At 43.8% G+C, this 24710-nt stretch overlaps 1 protein-coding gene across 2 annotated transcripts; it reads right to left on the bottom strand.

Annotated features, from left to right (window-relative positions):
• Window positions 1-3656: 3656 nt before the first annotated feature.
• On the bottom strand, window positions 3657-24691 carry efcab7 (EF-hand calcium binding domain 7). Of its 2 annotated transcripts, XM_041840075.2 has the most exons (14): window positions 24541-24690; window positions 24200-24345; window positions 22098-22309; window positions 18931-19017; window positions 18590-18770; window positions 16889-17010; window positions 13635-13776; window positions 11493-11602; window positions 10445-10605; window positions 9805-9938; window positions 9115-9263; window positions 8688-8897; window positions 5406-5513; window positions 3657-4060 (listed from the first exon to the last, which is right to left on the bottom strand). In XM_041840075.2, exons 2-14 carry the CDS (start codon window positions 24342-24344, stop codon window positions 3980-3982), a joined length of 1842 nt encoding a protein of 613 aa, XP_041696009.1. In that variant the 5' UTR covers window position 24345; window positions 24541-24690; the 3' UTR covers window positions 3657-3979. The 2 variants fall into 2 exon arrangements, with proteins under 2 accessions (XP_041696009.1, XP_041696010.1); XM_041840076.2 differs by lacking the exon at window positions 18931-19017 and having other exon boundaries at window positions 24541-24691.
• Window positions 24692-24710: the final 19 nt, after the last annotated feature.

Raw genomic sequence — 24710 nt, 5'->3', positions numbered from 1 at the left:
CACTTTGATTCAAGGCCTGGTGCATAAAATAAACAATGTTCAAAGAAGTCTGATGCCACAATGTATTTGTGCCTCAACTATGGCATCCTGTCAACATTAGGACCAAAATAGAACTTTAAAGATGTAGTATGCAGAAATCGCTCTGCAATTTCCTGGTTGCAAAAAATCTAGTTTGCGACAAAACAAGCAAGTATAGTGTAGAGAATCATTGTACCATCTAAATCGCTGTGAAATATATTTTCTATAACCAAGAATATTGTATTTTCAGCTGTTTGAAGCTGGTGTACAAAACCTAAAGTAAAGCAAAAACTAAACTTAAGAATGGGAAGCATAGAAATAATGCACATAGAACAGATTTACCGACTTCTTAGACCTCCTTTCAATGAGAATGACAGATCTATAACTCAACATTTCTATGTGAATTTGGTCAGGTCTCCCAAAAAGTTACATATTGCAGCTTTAAATTATTTGTCTTCCATACCCTACAACAGCGGTAGGCAACCCTAGTCCTAGAGTACCGCAGGCACTTCATGTTTTTGATTTAACCGACTTGGAAGACCAAGTGTGTTGAATATAGGCAATCACCGAACTGATCAATTAACTCAGTTGGTCAGGTGTTGTCCCTAGTTGGAACAAAATCCTGCAGTACCTGCGGCACACCAGGAACAGGGTTGGCTACCTCTGCCCTAGGACCATTCTGTTGTGTGTCTGTCTACAACACATGGATTCATTGACATTGTACACACTGTAGGTTGTGTTTTCTCAGTGATGATTCTATTGATTATTATGTACGGCACCAAATAACGAGATGGAATTAGACAGAGTCAACCATTAACATGAATTTCAGATTGTGGCGAACATGTATCTACTAGTGCATTTAACAGGTCAGGATAAACTCAACAGATCTACTAAAAATGTCTGACAAACTTTGATTTTGTGGTGAACCACCCCTTTAAAACTGCAAGTCTGTAAGGCAATGAGCAAACATGCCATAGCACTTGAGTCAGTCAATGTTCCAACAAGGGACACAAAACACACATGCACAAAAAAAGCAAGAAAGCTACTAAGATTCTTGGGGGAATGTTTTAGCTACTTCTTGCCAAGGAATTGTGTTACAACCACCCCAACAATTAGAAGCACATGGGGTACAACCACCCCAACAATCAGAAGCACATGGGGTACAACCACCCCAACAATCAGAAGCACATGGGGTACAACCACCCCAACAATCAGAAGCACATGGGGTACAACCACCCCAACAATCAGAAGCACATGGGGTACAACCACCCCAACAAATCAGAAGCACATGGGGTACAACCACACCAACAATCAGAAGCACATGGGGTACAACCACCCCAACAATCAGAAGCACATGGGGTACAACCACCCCAACAATCAGAAGCACATGGGGTACAACCACCCCAACAATCAGAAGCACATGGGGTACAACCACCCCAACAATCAGAAGCACATGGGGTACAACCACCCCAACAATCAGAAGCACATGGGGTACAACCACCCCAACAATCAGAAGCACATGGGGTACAACCACACCAACAATCAGAAGCACATGGGGTACAACCACACCAACAATCAGAAGCACATGGGGTACAACCACACCAACAATCAGAAGCACATGGGGTATGCGGTTGTTGTGACAGAGGCCAGGCAGGGTCACAGTCTAGTTTCTCTATTGCATCAATCACTATTTGAACACCACATCAAGTAAAAGCAGTGCAGTTTATCACCAGGGCCCGGCCCTCATCGTGACGCTGCGCTCTTATTTGATCAATTGAAAAATAACATGCAAGAGGGCAGCGGTGAGGTCATCGAACGTTGTAATCAATAATTGAAACACTTGAAAAACATGTCTAAACGAATGTATGTAGAAGGAATTAGCCCATTATCCCAATATAGCCCAATGTGGTATTACAAATAGTGAAATTTAACTGCTGAGAGTGGTTTCTATACTTTCGGAAACTCTTTAAATTCACAGTCCATTATTAACCTGGTGTTAACTCCGATATTATACAGTAAATTAGTAATTACATCGTAATTGCTTTCTTGGGGATTAATTGAAACCAGCTCCACTTGGTAAGGTTTGATACCAGGCAAGAAGGCCTACCAAAGAGTATGCATTACTATCACAGAGTGCCATCACTGTTCCAGCTAAAAGAGGACTGTGAGGTAAAGCGTTCCTAAACATTTGGTAGTGAGAAAGGAAGAGTGGAGTGGGGCTCAGCAGATTAAATTCAGCTCACAGGTCATGTGACATTTACCGGTGAGTTCTACGGTTACAGTAGAAAAGTCAAAGGGCAAAGTAATGGTCTGCAAGCTATTAATAAGAGGTCAAGACTGTGCTCAGCGCTAAAGGATAATAAAGTGCAGGCCTTAGTGGAGAGCACAGGAATGTAGCCGACTGCCAGGCAGGCCAGGCAGCAGCAGGGCTCTCACAGCCACCCATTTCAAACTACTGTCCGAACCTGAACCGTACTGTGCTGGCCTTTCCAGCATGATTACAGCAACTATGGTAGATGCAAAACCAGGCCAGAGCAGTACAACCAGGCCAGAGCAGTACAGCAGTACAACCAGGCCAGAGCAGTACAACCAGGCCAGAGCAGTACAACCAGGCCAGAGCAGTACAACCAGGCCAGAGCAGTACAACCAGGCCAGAGCAGTACAGCAGTACAACCAGGCCAGAGCAGTACAACCAGGCCAGAGCAGTACAACCAGGCCAGAGCAGTACAGCAGTACAACCAGGCCAGAGCAGTACAGCAGTACAACCAGGCCAGAGCAGTACAGCAGTACAACCAGGCCAGAGCAGTACAACAGTACAACCAGGCCAGAGCAGTACAACCAGGCCAGAGCAGTACAGCAGTACAACCAGGCCAGAGCAGTACAGCAGTACAACCAGGCCAGAGCAGTACAGCAGTACAACCAGGCCAGAGCAGTACAACAGTACAACCAGGCCAGAGCAGTACAACCAGGCCAGAGCAGTACAGCAGTACAACCAGGCCAGAGCAGTACAGCAGTACAACCAGGCCAGAGCAGTACAACAGTACAACCAGGCCAGAGCAGTACAGGAATGTCTAACTGCCAGGCGGCTCTCACAGGGCTCTCATACCCTTGTTACACTATCAAGACGACCTGAACCGTTCTGTGCTATTTTCTTTTCACATTATCCTTTGAAACATGGTTCCAGCAGCTATGGTGGATGTGTAACCAGGCCAGCCTCAGTAGTATGAAAATGGTGCAAGAATAAGGCTCCAGGGCAGTGTGGTGAATAGGCATCTCACAGTGTCTACAAGTTCATCTATTATTTTAAATTGGAGATTTATTTTTGAGTTTTGACAGACATAATAATGTAATATTGTTAGAGATATAGCATATAGTTTGTAAATATGAGGCTTGAGCACACTTGTTAAAACACGTTACAATGCACATAATATTCGTATAAAATGGCATGTGATAAAACAATGTACTATTGCAAGATTATACACATTATTACAGGAGTCACAGCACAATCAAAATGGAGTGTTAAAAATATTATAAATCATAGTGCAAATATAAGTTATCAGTATCATTATCTACATTTTAGTCATTTAGCAGACGCTCTTATCCAGAGCGACTTACAGTTAGTGAGTGCATACATTTTCATACTGGCCCCCCGTGGGAAACGAACCCACAACCCTGGCGTTGCAAGCGCCATGCTCTACCAACTGAGCTACAGATCTACAGTATCTCTATTGAAAGTTACATTTATAGTAAAGAATTTTCAAATCAACATAATTTCATACAATTCCATGGAAAAACAGTACACCACTATCACAAAGGCACGTTACATGCATGTTATACATATAGTATTATTAATTAATTCAGTTTCCTGTTGGCTATAAATAGCTTTTGGCCCACTGTTCCTTTGTATTAGTACGTTTTATAAAGTACCAGGGTAATATTAGGGTTGCTGTCTATCACTGTTTCACTGGCATGGTATAATGCTCTCCACACAGCTGTAGGTCCACTCCTGGCGCTCGTTGATGGGCAGGACATGCTGGCACACCTAAGAGACATGACAAAGACCATTTAAAGTGAAAACCATGATTACAATTGCCCCATGAAGAAAATGGAATGCCTCTTGAAGTAACGTGTTGCTTCTGTTTCCTCTTAAGAGAGAGGAAGTGTGGTTGATCTCTCCTTTAGTCTAACACTCATCAACAGATGGTACACAACGGGAGAAATAGAGCATGAACCGCTCAATGGAGGTAAAATCTGTCTATTTAACATAAACTATATATACAAAGGTATGTGGACACCCCTTCAAATTAGTGGATTCAGCTAGTTCAGCCACACCCATTGCTGACAGGTGTATAAAATCGAGCACACAGCCATGCAGTCTCCATAGACAAACATTGGCAGTAGAATGGCCTTCCTGAAGAGCTCAGTGACTTTCAACGTGGCACCGTCATAGGATGTCAGTTCGTCATATTTCTGCCCTGCTAGAGCTGCCCCAGTCAACTGTAAGTGTTGTTATTGAGAAGAGGAAACGTCTAGGCTTCATGAAATGGGTTTCCATGGCCGAGCAGCCGCACACAAGCCTAAGATCACCATGCGCAATGCCAAGCATCGGCTGGAGTGGTGTAAAGCTCGCCGCCATTGGACTCCGGAGCAGTGGAAACGCATTCTCTGGAGTGATGAATCACGCTTCACCATCTGGCAGTCCGACGGACAAATCTGGGTTTGGCGGATGCCAGGAGAACGCTACCTGCCCGAATGCATAGTGCCAACTGTAAAGTTTGGTGGAGGAGGAATAATGGTCTGAGGCTGTTTTTCATGGTTTGGGCTAGGCTCCTTAGTTCCAGTGAAGGGAATGCCACAGCATACAATGATATTCTAGACGATTCTGTGCTTCCAACTGTGGCAACAGTTTGGGGAAGGCCCTTTCCTGTTTCAGCATGACAATGCCCACGTGCACAAAGCGAGGTCCATACAGAAATGGCTTGTCGAGATCGGTGTGGAAGAACTTGACTGGCCTGCACAGAGCCCTGATCTCAACCCCATCGAACAACTTTGAATGGGATGAATTGGAACGCCGACTGCGAGCCAGGCCTAATCGCCCAACATCAGTGCCCGACCTCATTAATGCTCGTGGCCGAATGGAAGCAGGTCCCGCAGGAATGTTCCAACATCTATTGGAAAGCCTTCCCAGAAGAATGGAGGCTGTTATAGCAGCAAAGGTGGGACCTGCTTGATGATTTTGGAATGAGATATTCGACGAGCAGGTGTCCACATACTTTTGGTCATGTAACATACATCCCACAAACTATGGAGTCTAAAAAATTATGATAAACTTTCTTAACATTTTTGCTGAATCAAACAGAAGAAAGAATAGGGACAGTGTGTCTCACCATCTTGGTTCTAGCAGGGACCTCCACAGCGAACACACTCATCCCTCTACTGCTGCTGCAGTTCTTACTCTGCTCATTGTTCACGTGCACCGTCACCTTCTGGCTGGTCTGCAATAGTACACAGGAAGAGAAAATGTTTTACAAAAACGGTTATATAAAGTACATGGTTGCCCGTGTAGCTCAGTTGGTAGAGCATGGCGTTTGCAACGCCAGGGTTGTGGGTTCAATTCCCACGGGGGCCAGTATGAAAAAATGTATGCACTCACTAACTGTAAGTCGCTCTGGATAAGAGCGTCTGCTAAATGACTAAAATGTCAAGTTTAAAATTATAAACCTGTCACGAGAATTTCTCTCTCTAATTAATCAAACTTAATGCTTTGAATAATTCCCAGAGGGTGTAAGACTCTGGTTTAATCATGAATTAAACGAAGGTCCACAACCAGCAAGAATGATCTGTATGTTTAATCATGGAGAGCTCTGCCGCCAAAAAATACATATACAGCTTTTATACCCCTTGACACACAAAGGCAATTTGCTCCGCCCACCTTTAGGAGGCTTTTTTAAACAGTTTCTCAGTCCCCTTCACCCTGGAATGCTTTCTCAGCAGTTTCTAACTCCCCCCCTCTGTTAGTGGGTTGACACTACATTATAACTCTAACACCGTTCACATATTTATACTGTATTTGGGGTGAAATGCTTTAGTCATTATTCTTAAAATACAAATTAATCTATCAAAACCAGGTGGGTCGAGCCCTGAATGCTGATTGGCTGACAGCCGTGGTATATCAGACCGTATACCATGGGTATGACAAAATATTTATTTTTACTGCTCTAATTACATTGGTAACCATTTTATAATAGCAATAAGGCACCTCGGGGGTTTGTGGTATATGGCCAATATACCACGGCTATGGGCTGTGTCCAGTCACTCCGCGATGCGTCTCACCTCCTTGTGCGTTATTGCTGAAATAGGTAACATCATGGTGGCCTGGTCAAGCCAGACTGAGTCTACCCCATTGTGAGTGCATTGTTTAGTCTGGTTTAACCAGGCTAACATGATGGCCCAGTGGTTGGGGAAATGGAACTGGTGGTAGCCTAAGTGGGTGGACAATTCAAACCAGTTAATTTCACCATGCACATGGATTGCTACATTTCCTTTACAAGCTATGTGATGCCAAGCTTGCTACAGTATTTCCTTTCTAAACCCTGCACCCAGGCCCTTCACTGCTGGCTGCAGTATTTCCTTACTAAACCCTTCACCCCTTCACTGCTGGCTGCAGTATTTCCTTACTAAACCCTGCATCCAGGCCCTACACTGCTGGCTGCAGTATTTCCTTTCTAAACCCTGCACCCAGGCCCTTCACTGCTGGCTACAGTATTTCCTTTCTAAACCCTGCACCCAGGCTATTCACTGCTGGCTGCAGTATTTCCTTACTAAACCCTTCACCCCTTCACTGATGGCTGCAGTATTTCCTTACTAAACCCTGCACCCAGGCCCTACACTGCTGGCTGCAGTATTTCCTTACTAAACCCTGCACCCAGGCCCTACACTGCTGGCTGCAGTATTTCCTTACTAAACCCTGCACCCAGGCCCTTCACTGCTGGCTGCAGTATTTCCTTACTAAACCCTTCACCCCTTCACTGCTGGCTACAGTATTTCCTTACTAAACCCTGCACCCAGGCCCTTCACTGCTGGCTGCAGTATTTCCTTACTAAACCCTGCACCCAGGCCCTTCACTGCTGGCTGCAGTATTTCCTTACTAAACCCTGCACCCAGGCCCTTCACTGCTGGCTACAGTATTTCCTTACTAAACCCTGCACCCAGGCCCTTCACTGCAGTATTTCCTTACTAAACCCTGCACCCAGGCCCTTCACTGCTGGCTGCAGTATTTCCTTACTAAATCCTTCACCCCTTCACTGCTGGCTGCAGTATTTCCTTACTAAACCCTGCACCCAGGCCCTTCACTGCTGGCTGCAGTATTTCCTTACTAAACCCTGCACCCAGGCCCTTCACTGCTGGCTACAGTATGTCCTTACTAAACCCTGCACCCAGGCCCTTCACTGCTGGCTGCAGTATTTCCTTACTAAACCCTGCACCCAGGCCCTTCACTGCTGGCTACAGTATTTCCTTTCTAAACCCTGCACCCAGGCCCTTCACTGCTGGCTGCAGTATTTCCTTACTAAACCCTTCACCCCTTCACTGATGGCTGCAGTATTTCCTTACTAAACCCTGCACCCAGGCCCTACACTGCTGGCTGCAGTATTTCCTTACTAAACCCTGCACCCAGGCCCTACACTGCTGGCTGCAGTATTTCCTTACTAAACCCTGCACCCAGGCCCTACACTGCTGGCTGCAGTATTTCCTTACTAAACCCTGCACCCCTTCACTGCTGGCTACAGTATTTCCTTACTAAACCCTGCACCCAGGCCTTTCACTGCTGGCTGCAGTATTTCCTTACTAAACCCTGCACCCAGGCCCTTCACTGCTGGCTGCAGTATTTCCTTACTAAACCCTGCACCCAGGCCCTACACTGCTGGCTACAGTATTTCTTTACTAAACCCTGCACCCAGGCCCTTCACTGCTGGCTACAGTATTTCCTTACTAAACCCTGCACCCAGGCCATTCACTGCTGGCTACAGTATTTCCTTACTAAACCCTGCACCCAGGCCCTTCACAGCTGGCTGCAGTATTTCCTTACTAAACCCTGCACCCAGGCCCTTCACAGCTGGCTGCTTTCACTAACTATTAAGCTCATTTGAAAAAGTATAACAAATGCCTACTACAGTATAGTATTACCTGGTGCATGGAGAAAAACTGTCTACTAAATCAAAAGGAAACGGCAGCACTCTGGTGATCTTGATGCTCCACACACTAACTATTCTGCCCACTATGATGTGTGACCATGGGATTCTTACAGTGTGGATCCTGTTGCCATGTGAATGGAGGCGATAGCTGCATATCAATTACAGCATCATGTGATAATGGCCTCACTCCTCACCAGTTCTAGACTAGCAGTAATGTATGATGTTGTGGTCTACTGTACAGAATTCCCTACAGGTCAAATGTACATACAGACATTTGTAAAAAGAGATTTGGTTGAAGGCGGATCAGATTCATGAAGACACCTCCATGTTTTTTCTTCAACAGGCTAGTGTGTATCAAATCACAATCATCAGAGTAAATACAGAACATCCACTCTAGAGGTTGATCATCTTGTTGGTTCAATAAAACCTCTGAAAACACAATGTAAAAATCTAATAATATGTATTCTAGTCCTTCACCTTGTTGGCGATGACAGTGGAGATCCTGTGTTCTCCTCTGTAAGTGTAGACCAGGACGTTCTCCTGACCCCTGAGGGTTTTGACCTCTGACCTGGCCGTGATGGACCTCTGCAGGGCTGTGTTCAGGATCCTGTGGCCTGACTCCAGACTGACCGGCTGCAGAGTACACTGACCCTCCTCACAGTAAACATCTATCAGGAACGGACATGCCTAGGGGAGGAGGAGAAAAATGGATTTATTAATTTATACCTGCACTTGTCAGACAATATTGTTAGCCAATTTGTGATGATTCAATGGCAGTATGTATTAGTCTGGTATTTGATGTGCTATGGTACTGCTGAGTTACTGCTCTGGGTGCTCCTACCAGCGGCTGCTACACACAAAGGAACAGTGTGTGTGTGTGTGTGTGTCTAGCACTAGGACCCACCTCCACCATCTCCAGATCGCGGTTGTAGCCCATGGCCTCCAGCGTTACCCAGAGGTCTGTGGGGTCTCCCTCCCTCTCGCTGGCCTCCATCAGGTTGAGCTCCATGAAGCCCTGGCGACTCAGCTGGTTCTTCCGGGTGTCAAAGTTCTCTGGGAGGGAGTCACATAGAGTCATGAATCACTTAATGAGTCATGAACCACTTGAAGAATCAATTGAACCAAATTCAACTCCTACACCAGACAGGTAGCACAAGTCAAACTGCCATCAGACTCAATCCAAACAATAATAATTTCATTTTCAAAACAGCCTGGTTTGACTCTAGCCAAAGCCTGCAAGCATTGATTAAAAAACACCATCAGCACTAAGCTGGAACAACACATGACCTAGTGGCATATGATAGCAGTCTACTATATTTAAGCAATAAGGCCCGAGGGGGTGTGTTATATGGCCAATATACCACGGCTAAGGGCTGTTCTTAAGCACGACGCATCACGGAGTGACTGGACACAGCCCTTAGCCGTGGTATATTGGCCATATACCACAAACCCCCAGGGTGCCTTATTGCTATTATAAACAAAAAATAAATGTTTTGTCATACCCGTGGTATACCACGGCTGTCAGCCAATCAGCATTCATGGCGCGAACCACCCAGTGTATAATATCCATTTGAATACATCAGGTATATCTCACCTTTGCAGACAGCCCATGCATCCTCATCACATTTCTCTCCACTGGTCCTGAGCTCAAAGAAGTTGTACTCCTCCAGACTGAGGAGGCCGTTCCCATCCAGGTCTATCACCTCAAAGATATCAGACAGCGCCCCCCTGTGGTATGAAAATGTATGCACTCTGGATAAGAGCGTCTGCTAACTGACTAAAATGTCAAATGTAAAAAATGAATACACAACATTCAGCACCTTTCACAATAATAATAATATTTTGCCTCTGATAATAAATGTAAGGTTCACAAGTTCACACATTGTCTAGTAGGGCCGGGACGATACCAGTATTGCGATACTCGTTAGTATCGTGGCAAGGAAACAAAACACGAAGCGGCTTCACTTCTTTAGGAAAACAGCCCTAATGTTGGAAACAAACATCATTGTGTTGTCATCCAGAGTCACATTCATTTCCCAACCTATAATACACAATATTTTATACACAGCAGGTTTTTAAAGGACCAAAGAGGTTTTGTCTGCTTCGTGTTTTCTTTTTGCCATGGAAAAAAATATAGCGATACGGGTATTGTCACAGCCTTAGTGTTAATACTGTATACTATTACTCCTCATCATTTCTACCAGGTGTGTAACAGTTAAGGGTGTATAACTCACCTGAAGTCCCTAGTGAGGTCCAGCTCCCCAGTGTCAGTCCTGTTGACCAGCGTGACAGCTTTAGACACACTCTTCCTGGTCCTCCTCCTCAGCCTACAGCCCGTGGTGAAAGGAAGGAGGCAGTAGGTACCAGCACTCAGCTCCCCCTTCCAGCAACACTTCTGTTTTCATGAACAATATGTTTGTTAGGTTTTTCCTATTGAAGTTTATCCAATCACTGGAGATGAGCAGTATCATAGCTGGCCGCTCGAGGTCAGTAATCACATTTCTGAGAGAGAGTTTGTCTATGAAAGGCTATTCTCATGCTACACTTAAGCAATAAGGCCCCAGGTGGTGTGGTATATGGCCAATATACCACGGCTAAGGGCTTTTCTTGTGCACAACGCAACGCGGAGTGACTGGACACAGCCCATAGCCGTGGTATATTGGCCATATATCACAAACCCCAAAGGTGCCTTACTGCTATTATAAACTGGTTACCAACGTAATTAGAGCAGTAAAACTAAATGTTTTGTCATACCTGATATACCATGGCTTTTAGCCAAATCAGAATTTAGGGCTCAAACCACCCAGTTTATCATTCAAATTAGAGGTATTTTCGGGGGTCCAAAAAGTTGGACCCGGACAGACGATAATCAGACCCTAACGGATCCGGGTCTAGACCAGATTGGACCAGAGTGACAAAAAAAGTATGTTTATCAGTCAAGTTGCTCTTCTGGCCAAAATAGGTCTTTATATGTTGGCTAGGCTTTCTAGAAGTCAATAGATTTACCTTGTTAGCGTAAAATAAATATGCTATAGGCTATGCTGAGCCGTGGTCGATAATCAAACAGGACCTGACCCTGACCCGAGGAACAATTTCAGACCTGAATCCAATCGGGCCCGGTCGGGTCTAGGGTATATCGGGTCCACCCGGACCAATGAAGACCTCTACTACAAACACCCTCCAACCATCACCCTCTCTCTCTCTAACATACTCAATTGGAGGTTGTTTAATTTGAAAATGGTTATCATGCATGACATGTACAATAATTAAGGACTGACTGACCTCTTTGTCTCTTGACTCAGTAAAACACACCAAAGTGGAGTCCTCTTTAGTGGCTTTTCCTGATACCACAAAGACAGCTGTGTCCACCGACATCCAGGACGAGGGCTTTTCTAAGAAACAGGACAAAAAGGTTACCTTCCAGTCCTCAATTGCAAATATCAAAACATTTACCCAAAACTGTACTATTAAAAACAACACACACTTTCACACTCAATGAAGTGATGGGGGGGGAGTGATGGTCAGGGTTGGGGAGTAACAGATTACAAAAAAACTAACTGTAATCCATTACCAGCTAAAATATTGTAATCAGATTCCATATACTTTCGAAAAACTACATGATTACTTCTAGGATTACTTTTAAGTTCAGAAAGGATGTTTGCAAAAAAATATACTTTCTGTTTTCTCAATGACATTCAAATCAGCATTGAAAAAAGGCTCAAGTTTAAGTTTGTTCTGCATGAGTAAGCCTGACCACAAGTCATAGACCACTATGATGACACCAAATGCGTTTGATGGATTGTGGGAAAAGAGCAGGAATAGGCATTTGCAGGCTACAGTCCATGCTATGTCTTCCAATGGTGCAACTGTTGGCGGCATCCAAAGATTATCCATCCAATTTGAATAAACGCTTGGAGGCAAAGACGACAGCAGTGGTGTAGCCGACGGGCGATATGGATATCACTTATTATTGATACAGTCTCTACACAGCACAATGATGTGAATCAAACTGTTGATCAAACTGTTGATTGTGGATGGCTGTTCACAAATGTATATGTGTATTTTAACCCAATAATGGTTGAATTGAGTAAGTTTAAGCTGCCTATGAATCATTGTTTTTGCAACCATTGTTTTTGCGATCCAGAGCCAGTGAAAAATGCGCTCTTGCAACAGCAGCATAGTTGTGCGGATCCCAGCGGTCCATGTGGATCCCAGCCTTTGTAATAAAAGTTTGAGGGAGTCTCTCTCTTCTTAACTCCTCCGTGGTGTTGAGCTCCACACATACTGTCAAAAACTAATTGTAGAAGACCACGAGTGGGGATTGAATTGCTCAATCTAATTTGTGCGGATAAAAAAACATATATGTCCATAGGCCTAATGGACACATGCTCAAACTCACACTTTTGATACACTTAAACAACTGCAGATTATCAAGATATCAAAGTGTCACCAACAAAAATGTAAACAATAGGTCTATAGCAGACGCAGCATATGGCTTCATTTCACATGCTAATAGCACTTTTCGGTAGTGCTCAAAGCATGCCATTCCATGAGAGGAGCCCAATCAGTCCTCCATGACAACAAAATCCTAAACAACAGAGAGGCTAATAAGTCCTTAGTTTTTGGGTTATGTTCAGGTAAAACAATTTGGCTAATCTACACTGAACAAAAATATAAATGCAACGTGCAACAATTTCAACGATTTTACTGAGTTACAGTTCATATAAGGAAATCAGTCAATTGAAATAAATTTATTAGGCCCTAATCTATGGATTTCAAATGACTGGGAATAAAGATTTTTAAAAAGGTATGGGCGTGGATCAGAAAACCAGTCAGTATCTGGTGTGACCACCATTTGCCTCATGCAGCGCGACACATCTCCTTCGAGTTGATCAGGCTGTTGATTGTGGTCTGTGGAACGTTTTCCCACTCCTCTTCAATGGCTGTGCGAAGTTGCTTGATATTGGCAACATTTGAGAGAAATACGTTTTTTGTGTGTATGGAAAATTTGTGGGATGTTTTATTTCAGCTCATGAAACATAGGACCAACACTTTACATGTTGCGTTTATATTTTTGTTCAGTGTAATTTTGTATCTTCTTCTAATGCCTCTTAAGGGGAAAGTAATCCCAAAGTAACTGAAAGTAATCAGATTACGTTACTGAGTTTGGGTAATCCAAAAGTTACGTTACTGATTACAATTTTGGACAGGTAACTAGTAACTGTCACAGATTACCTCACCATCAGCAGGGTTGGGTAGGTTACTTTCTAAATGTAGACTTACCAAGTCTCTGGCTAAGGTTGAGAGGTCAGATAGTGAGGTAGACTTACCAAGTCTCTGGCTAAGGTTGAGAGGTCAGATAGTGAGGTAGACTTACCAAGTCTCTGGCTAAGGTTGAGAGGTCAGATAGTGAGGTAGACTTACCAAGTCTCTGGCTAAGGTTGAGAGGGCTGATGGTGAGGTAGACGGTGGCTGTCTGGGGGACGGTGAGATGGTATTGCAGGGACGTGATGCCTCCATCCTCCTCAAGGAAGAAACTGCCCTTCATACAGGTGTGATGCCAGTCCTGGCACAGGGGAGATGTTTTTTTTTTGATGATCAAAAACTGCTTTAATATCACAGTGGGCCTTTTAACTGACATTACGTAGGAAAAGCTCACAAAATGGCATACAATCCTTGTACAATGCATTAGTGCAGGTGGTTTAAAAACTCGAGGAAACCCTGAGAAGTAAACATTACAGGCATGCATCATTTTGAATTTGAGCCAGTCATAAATATAATGATTACTCACTTGGAAATCTGTTAAACAGACTGAGATATAACTGGGCTTGATGGCACTATATTAAATATGCAATTCAGAGAGCATATTTATAATGTCATGCTTCAGCACCTTGGTTCAATACCCAACACTAACTAGTAGACCACTATATGTACAACCACCAGATGGCAGCATGGAGACACCAGCTTTAAAACAAAGGCCTGGAAAATCATCTTATGGGCCGGGTTATTGGAAAATTGCACTAAGCTTTGATATAAAAAAAATTCAACTAAATAGTTTAAATAGTTGTCCTCCCAAAACGTCATGTGGTTATTGAGAAATGTTTATGAATTCCATCTTTGTTCCCGCCTGCTTTTTCAATCTCTAACACAACTGTGATCAGAATCACCTTTATTCGCCAAGTACATTTACACATGCTCAGAATTGTAGGCCTAATACTCAGGAAATTGTATAATTTGAAAGACAGCACAAACATCCATCCCAGATGAAGATGTGTACAGCATAAAAGCTCTCTCATTCCTAACCCATAGAAGACACATTCAATGAAACACAACTGCTGGTAGTCCTTACAGTCTGGAATGGCTATTTTTTTAGGTGACCCGTCAATCACCAAGTTAAAGAAACAAACAAACGGTGTGTGGACAGAAAACAAATGTCACCTCTTAAAACCAAAGCTATTTCCTCAAAGTATTAATGTCAGGCTGTAAAACATATAGTGGATCAAACCATAGAAGTCCCAATATCAAATCATGCCAACTTCCCCGGGGCGCATGTCGTATCCACTACATTAAGGGAAGGGGTCTGAAATAATGCCCCCCACAGATAGAGATCAGCCACAGCCCAATACAGGCCCCTGTCACTCAGTCACTCTACTCTGGCCCCAGACCTAATTTACAGGGCCTCTGAGTGCCACAAGGTTCCTTGCCTCCCTTCAAAACACATCCTTACCTTGCCCTAAGACATGGCTGTAGACTCCTATGGACTTGGCTGTAGACACATCATAGGAGCCTACATGTCTCAGGGCGAAGGCTTACCCATTCCCAACTCCCAATGAACCATCTAGACCAGGCCCCGGCACTGGAGCAACATACTGTACAATGAGAGGACCTTCCAGCAGGTCATCTCCAGACACACATTGTTTACCCTTCTCCTCCGTCTGGCACTTTCCAATTACACTCCTCTGACCAGGGAGGGTCAGGGAGCACAGCTATTGTTTTTTTCTCTCTTTAGTTTTGTTGCAGTAAAGAAAACGAGCCGAGGTGAAGTCAAAAACAGTGCAAACAAAATCAATGGGATCGATACCAACACTCTATACTTATCAACCGACCCAGAGTAAATTTGCCACCAAAAGGCTTCACACAACGACAACAAAACAGCAACAACAATGCTGCCTGGCCCCATGCCCTGATATCTGCTAGTGGAATAGCACCAAAGCCGAGCAATGGACTTCAGGGCTGTTACTGAAGGGACCTATGGTGGATCCTTGCTCTGTTCTGATATTAGTGGGTAGGTCTAATGTATGCACAATGAGGAACTCAAGAGGATAACTCAAAGACAGAAGACCCTGATCTTGGTCTAGCTGCAGTTATATACATACATCGTCCCAACCGTCTCTTGAACAACTAACTATTAAGCCACATTATTTCTGTCAGAGAGAACAGACAGGTTAACCATACCCCAGTGTGTGATGATGTAGAGAGAACAGACAGGTTAACCATACCCCAGTGTGTGATGATGTAGAGAGAACAGACAGGTTAACCATACCCCAGTGTGTGATGATGTAGAGAGAACAGACAGGTTAACCATACCCCAGTGGGTGATGATGTAGAGAGAACAGACAGGTTAACCATACCCCAGGGTGTGATGATGTAGAGAGAACAGACAGGTTAACCATACCCCAGTGTGTGATGATGTAGAGAAAACAGACAGGCTAACCATACCCCAGTGTGTGATGTAGAGAGAACAGACAGGTTAACCATACCCCAGTGTGTGATGATGTAGAGAAAACAGACAGGCTAACCATACCCCAGTGTGTGATGTAGAGAGAACAGACAGGTTAACCATACCCCAGTGTGTGATGTAGAGAGAACAGACAGGTTAACCATACCCCAGTGTGTGATGTAGAGAGAACAGACAGGTTAACCATACCCCAGTGTGTGATGTAGAGAGAACAGACAGGTTAACCATACCCCAGTGTGTGATGATGTAGAGAGAACAGACAGGTTAACCATACCCCAGTGTGTGATGATGTAGAGAGAACAGACAGGTTAACCATACCCCAGTGTGTGATGATGTAGAGAGAACAGACAGGTTAACCATACCCCAGTGTGTGATGATGTAGAGAGAACAGACAGGTTAACCATACCCCAGTGTGTGATGATGTAGAGAGAACAGACAGGTTAACCATACCCCAGTGTGTGATGATGTAGAGAGAACAGACAGGTTAACCATACCCCAGTGTGTGATGATGTAGAGAGAACAGACAGGTTAACCATACCCCAGTGTGTGATGATGTAGAGAGAACAGACAGGTTAACCATACCCCAGTGTGTGATGATGTAGAGAGAACAGACAGGTTAACCATACCCCAGTGTGTGATGATGTAGAGAGAACAGACAGGTTAACCATACCCCAGTGGGTGATGATGTAGAGAGAACAGACAGGTTAACCATACCCCAGTGTGTGATGATGTAGAGAGAACAGACAGGTTAACCATACCCCAGTGTGTGATGATGTAGAGAGAACAGACAGGTTAACCATACCCCAGTGTGTGATGATGTAGAGAGAACAGACAGGTTAACCATACCCCAGTGTGTGATGATGTAGAGAGAACAGACAGGTTAACCATACCCCAGTGTGTGATGATGTACATGTGAGTCACTGTTCCAGTGCTGTAGTACCTGTATAGATGTGTGCTCTGCCAGCTTGATGTTCTTAGTGTTGCTGGCTGCCATGGTGATGGCGTTAGACAGTGACGACCGTCTACTGCGAGCTGAGGAGGGACGGGACGACGATCTGCTGTCTGAGCGCCATACAGACACACAAACACACACAGGAGAAACACATCTGTTAAAACCAGAACCAAAGAAACATCTACAAAACTAAAAACAGAGAAACCCACCAGAAACACAGCCTTAGGCCCCAAAAAAGATGACTACTCAAGCACCATCATTATAATGTGAGACGTGATCTCAAGTTCAAACACTTTAATTCATTTGTGGAGGCATTCTAAATTACAAATTGTGCAATCACAGTCCTTCCAATCCATTATCTTGTATAACTTTCCCTCCACTGCTAATTGAAACCAGAAAATATCAATTCAATAATCTAGGGCTTGATTGTTTCTCAGACCATCGAAGAGAGATGCAGAGTAATGTGATCCACTATACCGTCTTAACATACCAGTTAAATAAATGACTCCACTATCAAGGTATTTGTCAAAGATCTAATGTGTATTGATGACAGGGCTCTGTTTTAAGGACCAAATCACAACTGTTTAGGAAACTGAGACAATTATGTATTGTTGGAATTGAAATTTAACCAAGCCATTTGTGTGGGGGGTAAAACGAGGTTTCTAGTCAGAAGAAACTAGTCTAACAGCACTACTGAATAATCCACTCCAAATAACCAGTCACAACATTTGAAGCACTAGAAAAGCCTTACATGGCCTTGGTCACATGCAAACTGTGTCAGAAGCATGTTAACACGTAAAGCGCGGATAAATCAATTGATGGGAAAGTCACAATAATGTGATAATCCAGCCAGTATCTCACAACTCATTTGTTTTTCCAGCTCTGGTTAGAGAGGCCTTCCCCTAGATGACTGTGTAATCCCTCATGGTCTCAGTGAGCAGTTGAGGGATCGCCCCAATCAATAACATGAACACAGACTGACCACTTAAAGCAACCCACTCCATCTTCCCATCCCTGGCCCGCCCTGCCTGGCCCCTAGCTCAGACCTGTGTTCAAATACTATTTGAAATCTTTCAAATACTTTTAGCATTTGTGTAAGCCTGCCTGGAGTGTCAGATGGGCAGGGTTTGCAGTTTTGCAACATCTCTATTGGTTCCATTTTGCCAGCCAAGCTCAATCAAGTCCAGTTAAAGTATTTGAAGTGATTTAAAATAGTATATGAACCTAGGTCTACCCTGGGTCTCTCAGTGGGGAACGTTGCACCCCCCCTCAACCCTCCCTCTGTTAACCTACCTCATAATGGAAGGTATGATTACCTAAATCACAATGCTTTAGAATCCCCTCCCTACAAACAGACTGGTGTAATGGTGTGGAGATGATGATGCATGGTGTCTTAATGAGGTGATTTGTCATCGGGGAGGAAAATCAATCAATAACAGACCTATTACTTATTCCTTATCACTACTCCAGAGGAGAGCACTTATAGGCAGTGAGTGTGTGAGAGAGAGAGAGAGAGAGAGAGAGAGAGAGAGAGAGAGAGAGAGAGAGAGAGAGAGAGAGAGAGAGAGAGAGAGAGAGAGAGAGAGAGAGAGAGAGAGAGAGAGAGAGAGAGAGAGAGAGTGTGTGTGTGTGTGTAAGCATGCATAGTACTGTTCTAGGCTGGCACTCCTCTCCATAGATCTGTAGTACCTTTCTTCAGTGTGGTGTCCGGCTCTGTTTTGGGGACAGTCACAGCGGTGGACGCAGAGCTCTTTGGAGAGCTGTCTAACTCGTTGCCAAAGTTCTGTCTCTTCAGCTTGGCATCAGCCTCCAGTCTCTCCAGAGCTGCAATCTGACACTGCTCTGCCGTGGACACCAACAGTCTGCAGAACTGGGACACACGCAGGCAATGATATAGTGCTGTTATGTTATCACTGTATAATACATGAAACTGCATGCTAAAGAGTACAATTAGAGTAATACATGGAGGCCTATTGCAAAAGGCAATGAAAAGGTATGGTAAAAATAGCTAACTCTCATCCCAATCTCACCTCGGCATAGTCCAATTTGCCATCTTTGTTGGTATCAGCTAATGAAAAAATGGCATCCACCTCCTCGGCAGCCATCTTTTCACCTCTCTAGAAGAACAAGAAAGTTCATCAATTTTGAGCAAGCTGAATTGGGCCTTTGATCTCAGTGTAAGTAGCTTGTGATAACCTAACACCCTTTACAGACAGACTTTACTGTATGTTGCCTGTAAAAAAAATCTGCCAATGTTTTTTAGAACCTAATTCATACAGTCAAATTGTTTACCACATTCATGCCGGGAAAAGCCTTTTATATCTCCCGCGCACATGCCGGCAACTTTAGGAGTGGGAGTAGACATGGGCCCATGTGGGTGGACGTCGATTTTAATACATCCATTGAATATACACCATCACAAAGAAATCCATAATTAATTCGTTTTTGGTCCTAAGAAACATTATAAGACTAACACAATTTATTTTCAAAAGAATAGAATAGCATATTTTGAGTTTAATTATGATGCTGGATACATGGCCATGCACATGAAATCAATAGTTATTTTGTTCACAGACAAGACACACTTAGGCTACCATGTTCACAGTCACCACATATATTTTATAGTAGGCTAAGAATATAATAAAACATAACAAAATATCCCAGCAACGTGTGAAACCACTGTCATATAAAAAAAGTTCTTTTGAAACAGAGCCCAAACCAAGCCCATGCTTTTTTGAGCCAAGTTTAAATCTCTTTCCTACCCTCCCTCTGCTTTGTTATGGAGCAGGCGTAGGATCTTACCATGAGAGTATCTTCATCATGATACTGATAGAAAATAATAGCAATCTATATATTTTCAAAAGCATGTGAGCCTTGTGTTTATCTTTCCCAACATCTGCAGGCCTTTGGAGTTGCATATACGCCATCGAGCTAAATAATAGGCCTACACTTGATTTAAGCTCCATTATTGCATGCTAAATGTTTCTGATCAGTGATAGATGAGCAAACGAATAGATGAACTATACCACCTCCACTTATTTTCCCAGCCAGAGAATTAACCAAATATACAGACGGCGATTCAGTGAAACACAATCCCATTGATTGATTAAGAGAAGTCACAGGCTTTTTGGTCGGGAGTAGGGCCAGGCTACTAAGCAACAAGGGAAGAGCTAAATAATCCACCTGTTAAGCTCCATAACATGCTGGCAATATGTTCTGATCAGGGCTAATAAACGAGCAAACTAGACAAGATGATCATGAGCAGCTTCACCTCAACTTACCTAACATTTTCACAGCCTAAATGTAGCCTAACCAATATCCAAACTGAGATTCTGTGAAAATAAAAACCTGACATTGATTGATTTATCAAGACGAGTCCCCACGCTTGTCTCAAAGCAGTGCAAAACGGTGCTGAAATAAACACGCGGGTAGGCTATTCTCACTGGGCATAGATGTCAATTCAATGTCTATTCTACGTTGGTTCAACCACTATTTGCCGAGTGGGTTGCTTCAAATGTATTATAACAATTGGATGACTTTGGGAGTTTCAGTAAGCAACAATGTGATGCCTTCATTTGCATTAGCCTACTTTATTTCAATATGTTCATCATTCAGTGATATTTATTCCCACAGTAATTCTTTATGGATCCATCCAGTTGTGGTTAAGAAAACAGTGCATGTGGTGGGATATGCAAAGAGATGGATGAAGTGACATGCCTCGCAAAATGTAGAACTGCCAGGAGGATAGTAGTAATGGGCGCTGTCTAACAACCACCAAGAGCGTAGTGCATGCCAGCATTACGGCTACATTTCATCCTAAGCCATAGGTAGAACTTTACCGCAAAATACAAGTTTAGGCTTTGATACCGGCAACAACTTTCAGATATAAAGAAAAGGCATAAAAAAGTTGGCGGGATGCAAAAGTTGGCGGGAAAACATAATGCTTTGAATTTGTATTTATTTATTTAACCAGGTAAGCCAGTTGAGAACAAGTTCTCATTTACAACTGCGACCTGGCCAAGATAAAGCAAAGCAGTGCGATAAAAACAACAACAAAGAGTTACATATGGAATAAACAAAACATACAGTCAATAACACAATAGAAAATCTATGTACAGTGTGTGCAAATGTAGTAAGTTATGGAGGTAAGGCAATAAATAGGCCATAGTGCAAAATAATTACAATTTAGTATTAACACTGGAGTGATAGATGTGCAGAAGATGATGTGCAAATAGAGATACTGGGGTGCAAATGAGCAAAATAAATAACAATATGGGGATGAGGTAGTTGGGTGGGCTAATTACAGATGGGCTGTGTACATGTGGTCCTCTGTAGCTCAGCTGGTAGAGCACGGCGCTTGTAACGGCAAGGTAGTGGGTTCGATCCCCGGGACCACACATACACAAAACAATTTATGCACGCATGACTGTAAGTCGCTTTGGATAAAAGCGTCTGCTAAATGGCATATTATTATATTATTATCGGTAAGCTGCTCTGACAACTGATGCTTAAAGTTAGTGAGGGAGATAAGTGTCTCCAGCTTCAGAGATTTTTGCAATTTGTTCCAGTCATTGGCAGCAGAGAACTGGAAGGAATGGCGGCCAAAGGAGGTGTTGGCTTTGGGGATGACCAGTGAGATATACCTGCTGGAGCGCATACTACGTGTGGGTGTTGCTATGGTGACCAATGAGCTAAGATAAGGCGGGGATTTGCCTATCAGAGATTTATAGATGACCTGGAGCCAGTGGGATTGGCGACGAATATGTAGTGAGGACCAGCCAACAAGAGCGTACAGGTCACAGTGGTGGGTAGTGTATGGGGCTTTGGAGACAAAACGGATGGCACTGTGATAGACTACATCCAATTTGCTGAGTAGAGTGTTGGAGGCTATTTTGTAAATGACATCGCCGAAGTCAAGGATCGGTAGGATAGTCAGTTTTACGAGGGCATGTTTGGCAGCATGAGTGAAGGAGGCTTTGTTGCGAAATAGGAAGCCGATTCTAGATTTAACTTTGGATTGGAGATGCTTAATGTGAGTCTGGAAGGAGAGTTTACGGTCTAACCAGACAGGTGTAGCCTATAAGTTAGAGCTATTCATGTACATATCTGCAATGTATCACACTTTCATTTCAATGTATTATACTGTACCTAGAAATATCTGGATGATGTAGAGTGACTTCAATGAGGCAGTACTTACTGAAGTGAGGACTTTGTGTAGTTCACTGTGTGAGATATAGCCATCCCCATTAATGTCCATCTTTCTGAAGGCTCTCATCAACTCGTGCGCCTCTGTCGGCCTCTCACTCTTCACTATCTCACAGAAATCATCAAAGTTCAGCTTAGTGGTTCTTGGGGTCCAGTGTTTGTTGAGAGTTGCCTGGGATGGATTTCTGCCTGCCTGCTGGAGAACTAAGATACATCGAAAATGAATTAATTTATATACACTGCTCAAAAAAATAAAGGGAACACTAAAATAACACATCCTAGATCTGAATGAATGAAATAATCTTATTAAATACTTTTTTTCTTTACATAGTTGAATGTGCTGACAACAAAATCACACAAAAATTATCAATGGAAATCAAATTTATCAACCCATGGAGGTCTGGATTTGGAGTCACACTCAAAATTAAAGTGGAAAACCACACTACAGGCTGATCCAACTTTGATGTAATGTCCTTAAAACAAGTCAAAATGAGGCTCAGTAGTGTGTGTGGCCTCCACGTGCCTGTATGACCTCCCTACAACGCCTGGGCATGATCCTGATGAGGTGGCGGATGGTCTCCTGAGGGATCTCCTCCCAGACCTGGACTAAAGCATCCGCCAACTCCTGGACAGTCTGTGGTGCAACGTGGCGTTGGTGGATGGAGCGAGACATGATGTCCCAGATGTACTCAATTGGATTCAGGTCTGGGGAACAGGCGGGCCAGTCCATAGCATCAATGCCTTCCTCTTGCAGGAACTGCTGACACACTCCAGCCACATGAGGTCTAGCATTGTCTTGCATTAGGAGGAAGCCAGGGCCAACCGCACCAGCATATGGTCTCACAAGGGGTCTGAGGATCTCGTCTCGGTACCTAATGGCAGTCAGGCTACCTCTGGCGAGCACATGGAGGGCTGTGCGGCCCCCCAAAGAAATGCCACCCCACACCATGACTGACCCACCGCCAAACCGGTCATGCTGGAGGATGTTGCAGGCAGCAGAACGTTTTCCACGGCGTCTCCAGACTCTGTCACGTCTGTCACATGTGCTCAGTGTGAACCTGCTTTCATCTGTGAAGAGCACAGGGCGCCAGTGGCGAATTTGCCAATCTTGGTGTTCTCTGGCAAATGCCAAACGTCCTGCACGGTGTTGGGCTGTAAGCACAACCCCCACCTGTGGGCGTCAGGCCCTCATACCACCCTCATGGAGTCTGTTTCTGACCGTTTGAGCAGACACATGCACATTTGTGGCCTGCTGGAGGTCATTTTGCAGGGCTCTGGCAGTGCTCCTCCTGCTCCTCCTTGCACAAAGGCGGAGGTAGCGGTCCTGCTGCTGGGTTGTTGCCCTCCTACGGCCTCCTCCACGTCTCCTGATGTACTGGCCTGTCTCCTGGTAGCGCCTCCATGCTCTGGACACTACGCTGACAGACACAGCAAACCTTCTTGCCACAGCTCGCATTGATGTGCCATCCTGGATGAGCTGCACTACCTGAGCCACTTGTGTGGGTTGTAGACTCCGTCTCATGCTACCACTAGAGTGAAAGCACCACCAGCATTCAAAAGTGACCAAAACATAAGCCACGAAGCATAGGAACTGAGAAGTGGTCTGTGGTCACCACCTGCAGAACCACTCCTTTATTGGGGGTGTCTTGCTAATTGCCTATAATTTCTACCTGTTGTCTATTCCATTTGCACAACAGCATATGAAATGTATTGTCAATCAGTGTTGCTTCCTAAGTGGACAGTTTGATTTCACAGAAGTGTGATTGACTTGGAGTTACATTGTGTTGTTTAAGTGTTCCCTTTATTTTTTTGAGCAGTGTATTTTCATAACATGATGATGATGGCTTATTGTTCAGTAGCTACAACATTTAGTGGAGTGACACTTCCACTAGATGTAGGCTATTCAGAGGGGTTATAAATTCTAAGCAGGCAGTATTATGAGGTGGTGGAAGAATTCACTGATATGCATAATTTACTTAGCTACTGACTGCATGATAACGTGATAATTGCTACTGCAGCCAGTAGTACGCTAGCAGCTACACAAATTATTGTCCTCTGAACTAATGATGAGATGTGATGAGAATGTTTGCTTACCACGGCATAGCTGATGTTTGGAGGTGATACTGGCCAGACTAGACCTGAATACAGTCAGATAGGCGGCTCTGCAGTGCATGTAGAAAGTTTCCTCATCAGTACATTTCTGCATCCCGACAGACTGAGAAGATGCCTGCAGAGACATTCTGTAGGAAATATATGTCAATAAACAATTTAGCTACCTAGCGAACGTTAGCTAACCAGCTTAGCCAGACAGAGAACTCAGCACTGACAGCAACAGCCAGATTCTCAACAAATATGGTGCTTCGTAATAATTCAAGTCGAAAAACAACAACTAAAACGCAACAACTAAAACGCACTTAATATGTATTGATTTTTACCTCGTTGAAAAAATGACTGCTTTCAACAGTTTGTACCAGAAATAACGGTCTTTTAGTTGCTATGTACACAAACATTTCGCGATGCACTGAGAAAAGCACATCGGAAGGAACAAGAAATGTGAAAGGTTCCCATATATTATTATTTAAATAAAACAGTAATTTAAAACAAA

This window comes from Coregonus clupeaformis, chromosome 20 (genome assembly GCF_020615455.1).
Source record: "Coregonus clupeaformis isolate EN_2021a chromosome 20, ASM2061545v1, whole genome shotgun sequence".
NCBI lineage: Eukaryota > Metazoa > Chordata > Actinopteri > Salmoniformes > Salmonidae > Coregonus > Coregonus clupeaformis.
The sequence above is the reverse complement of the archived record's forward strand: the minus strand, read 5'-3'. Positions and strand labels throughout refer to the sequence as shown.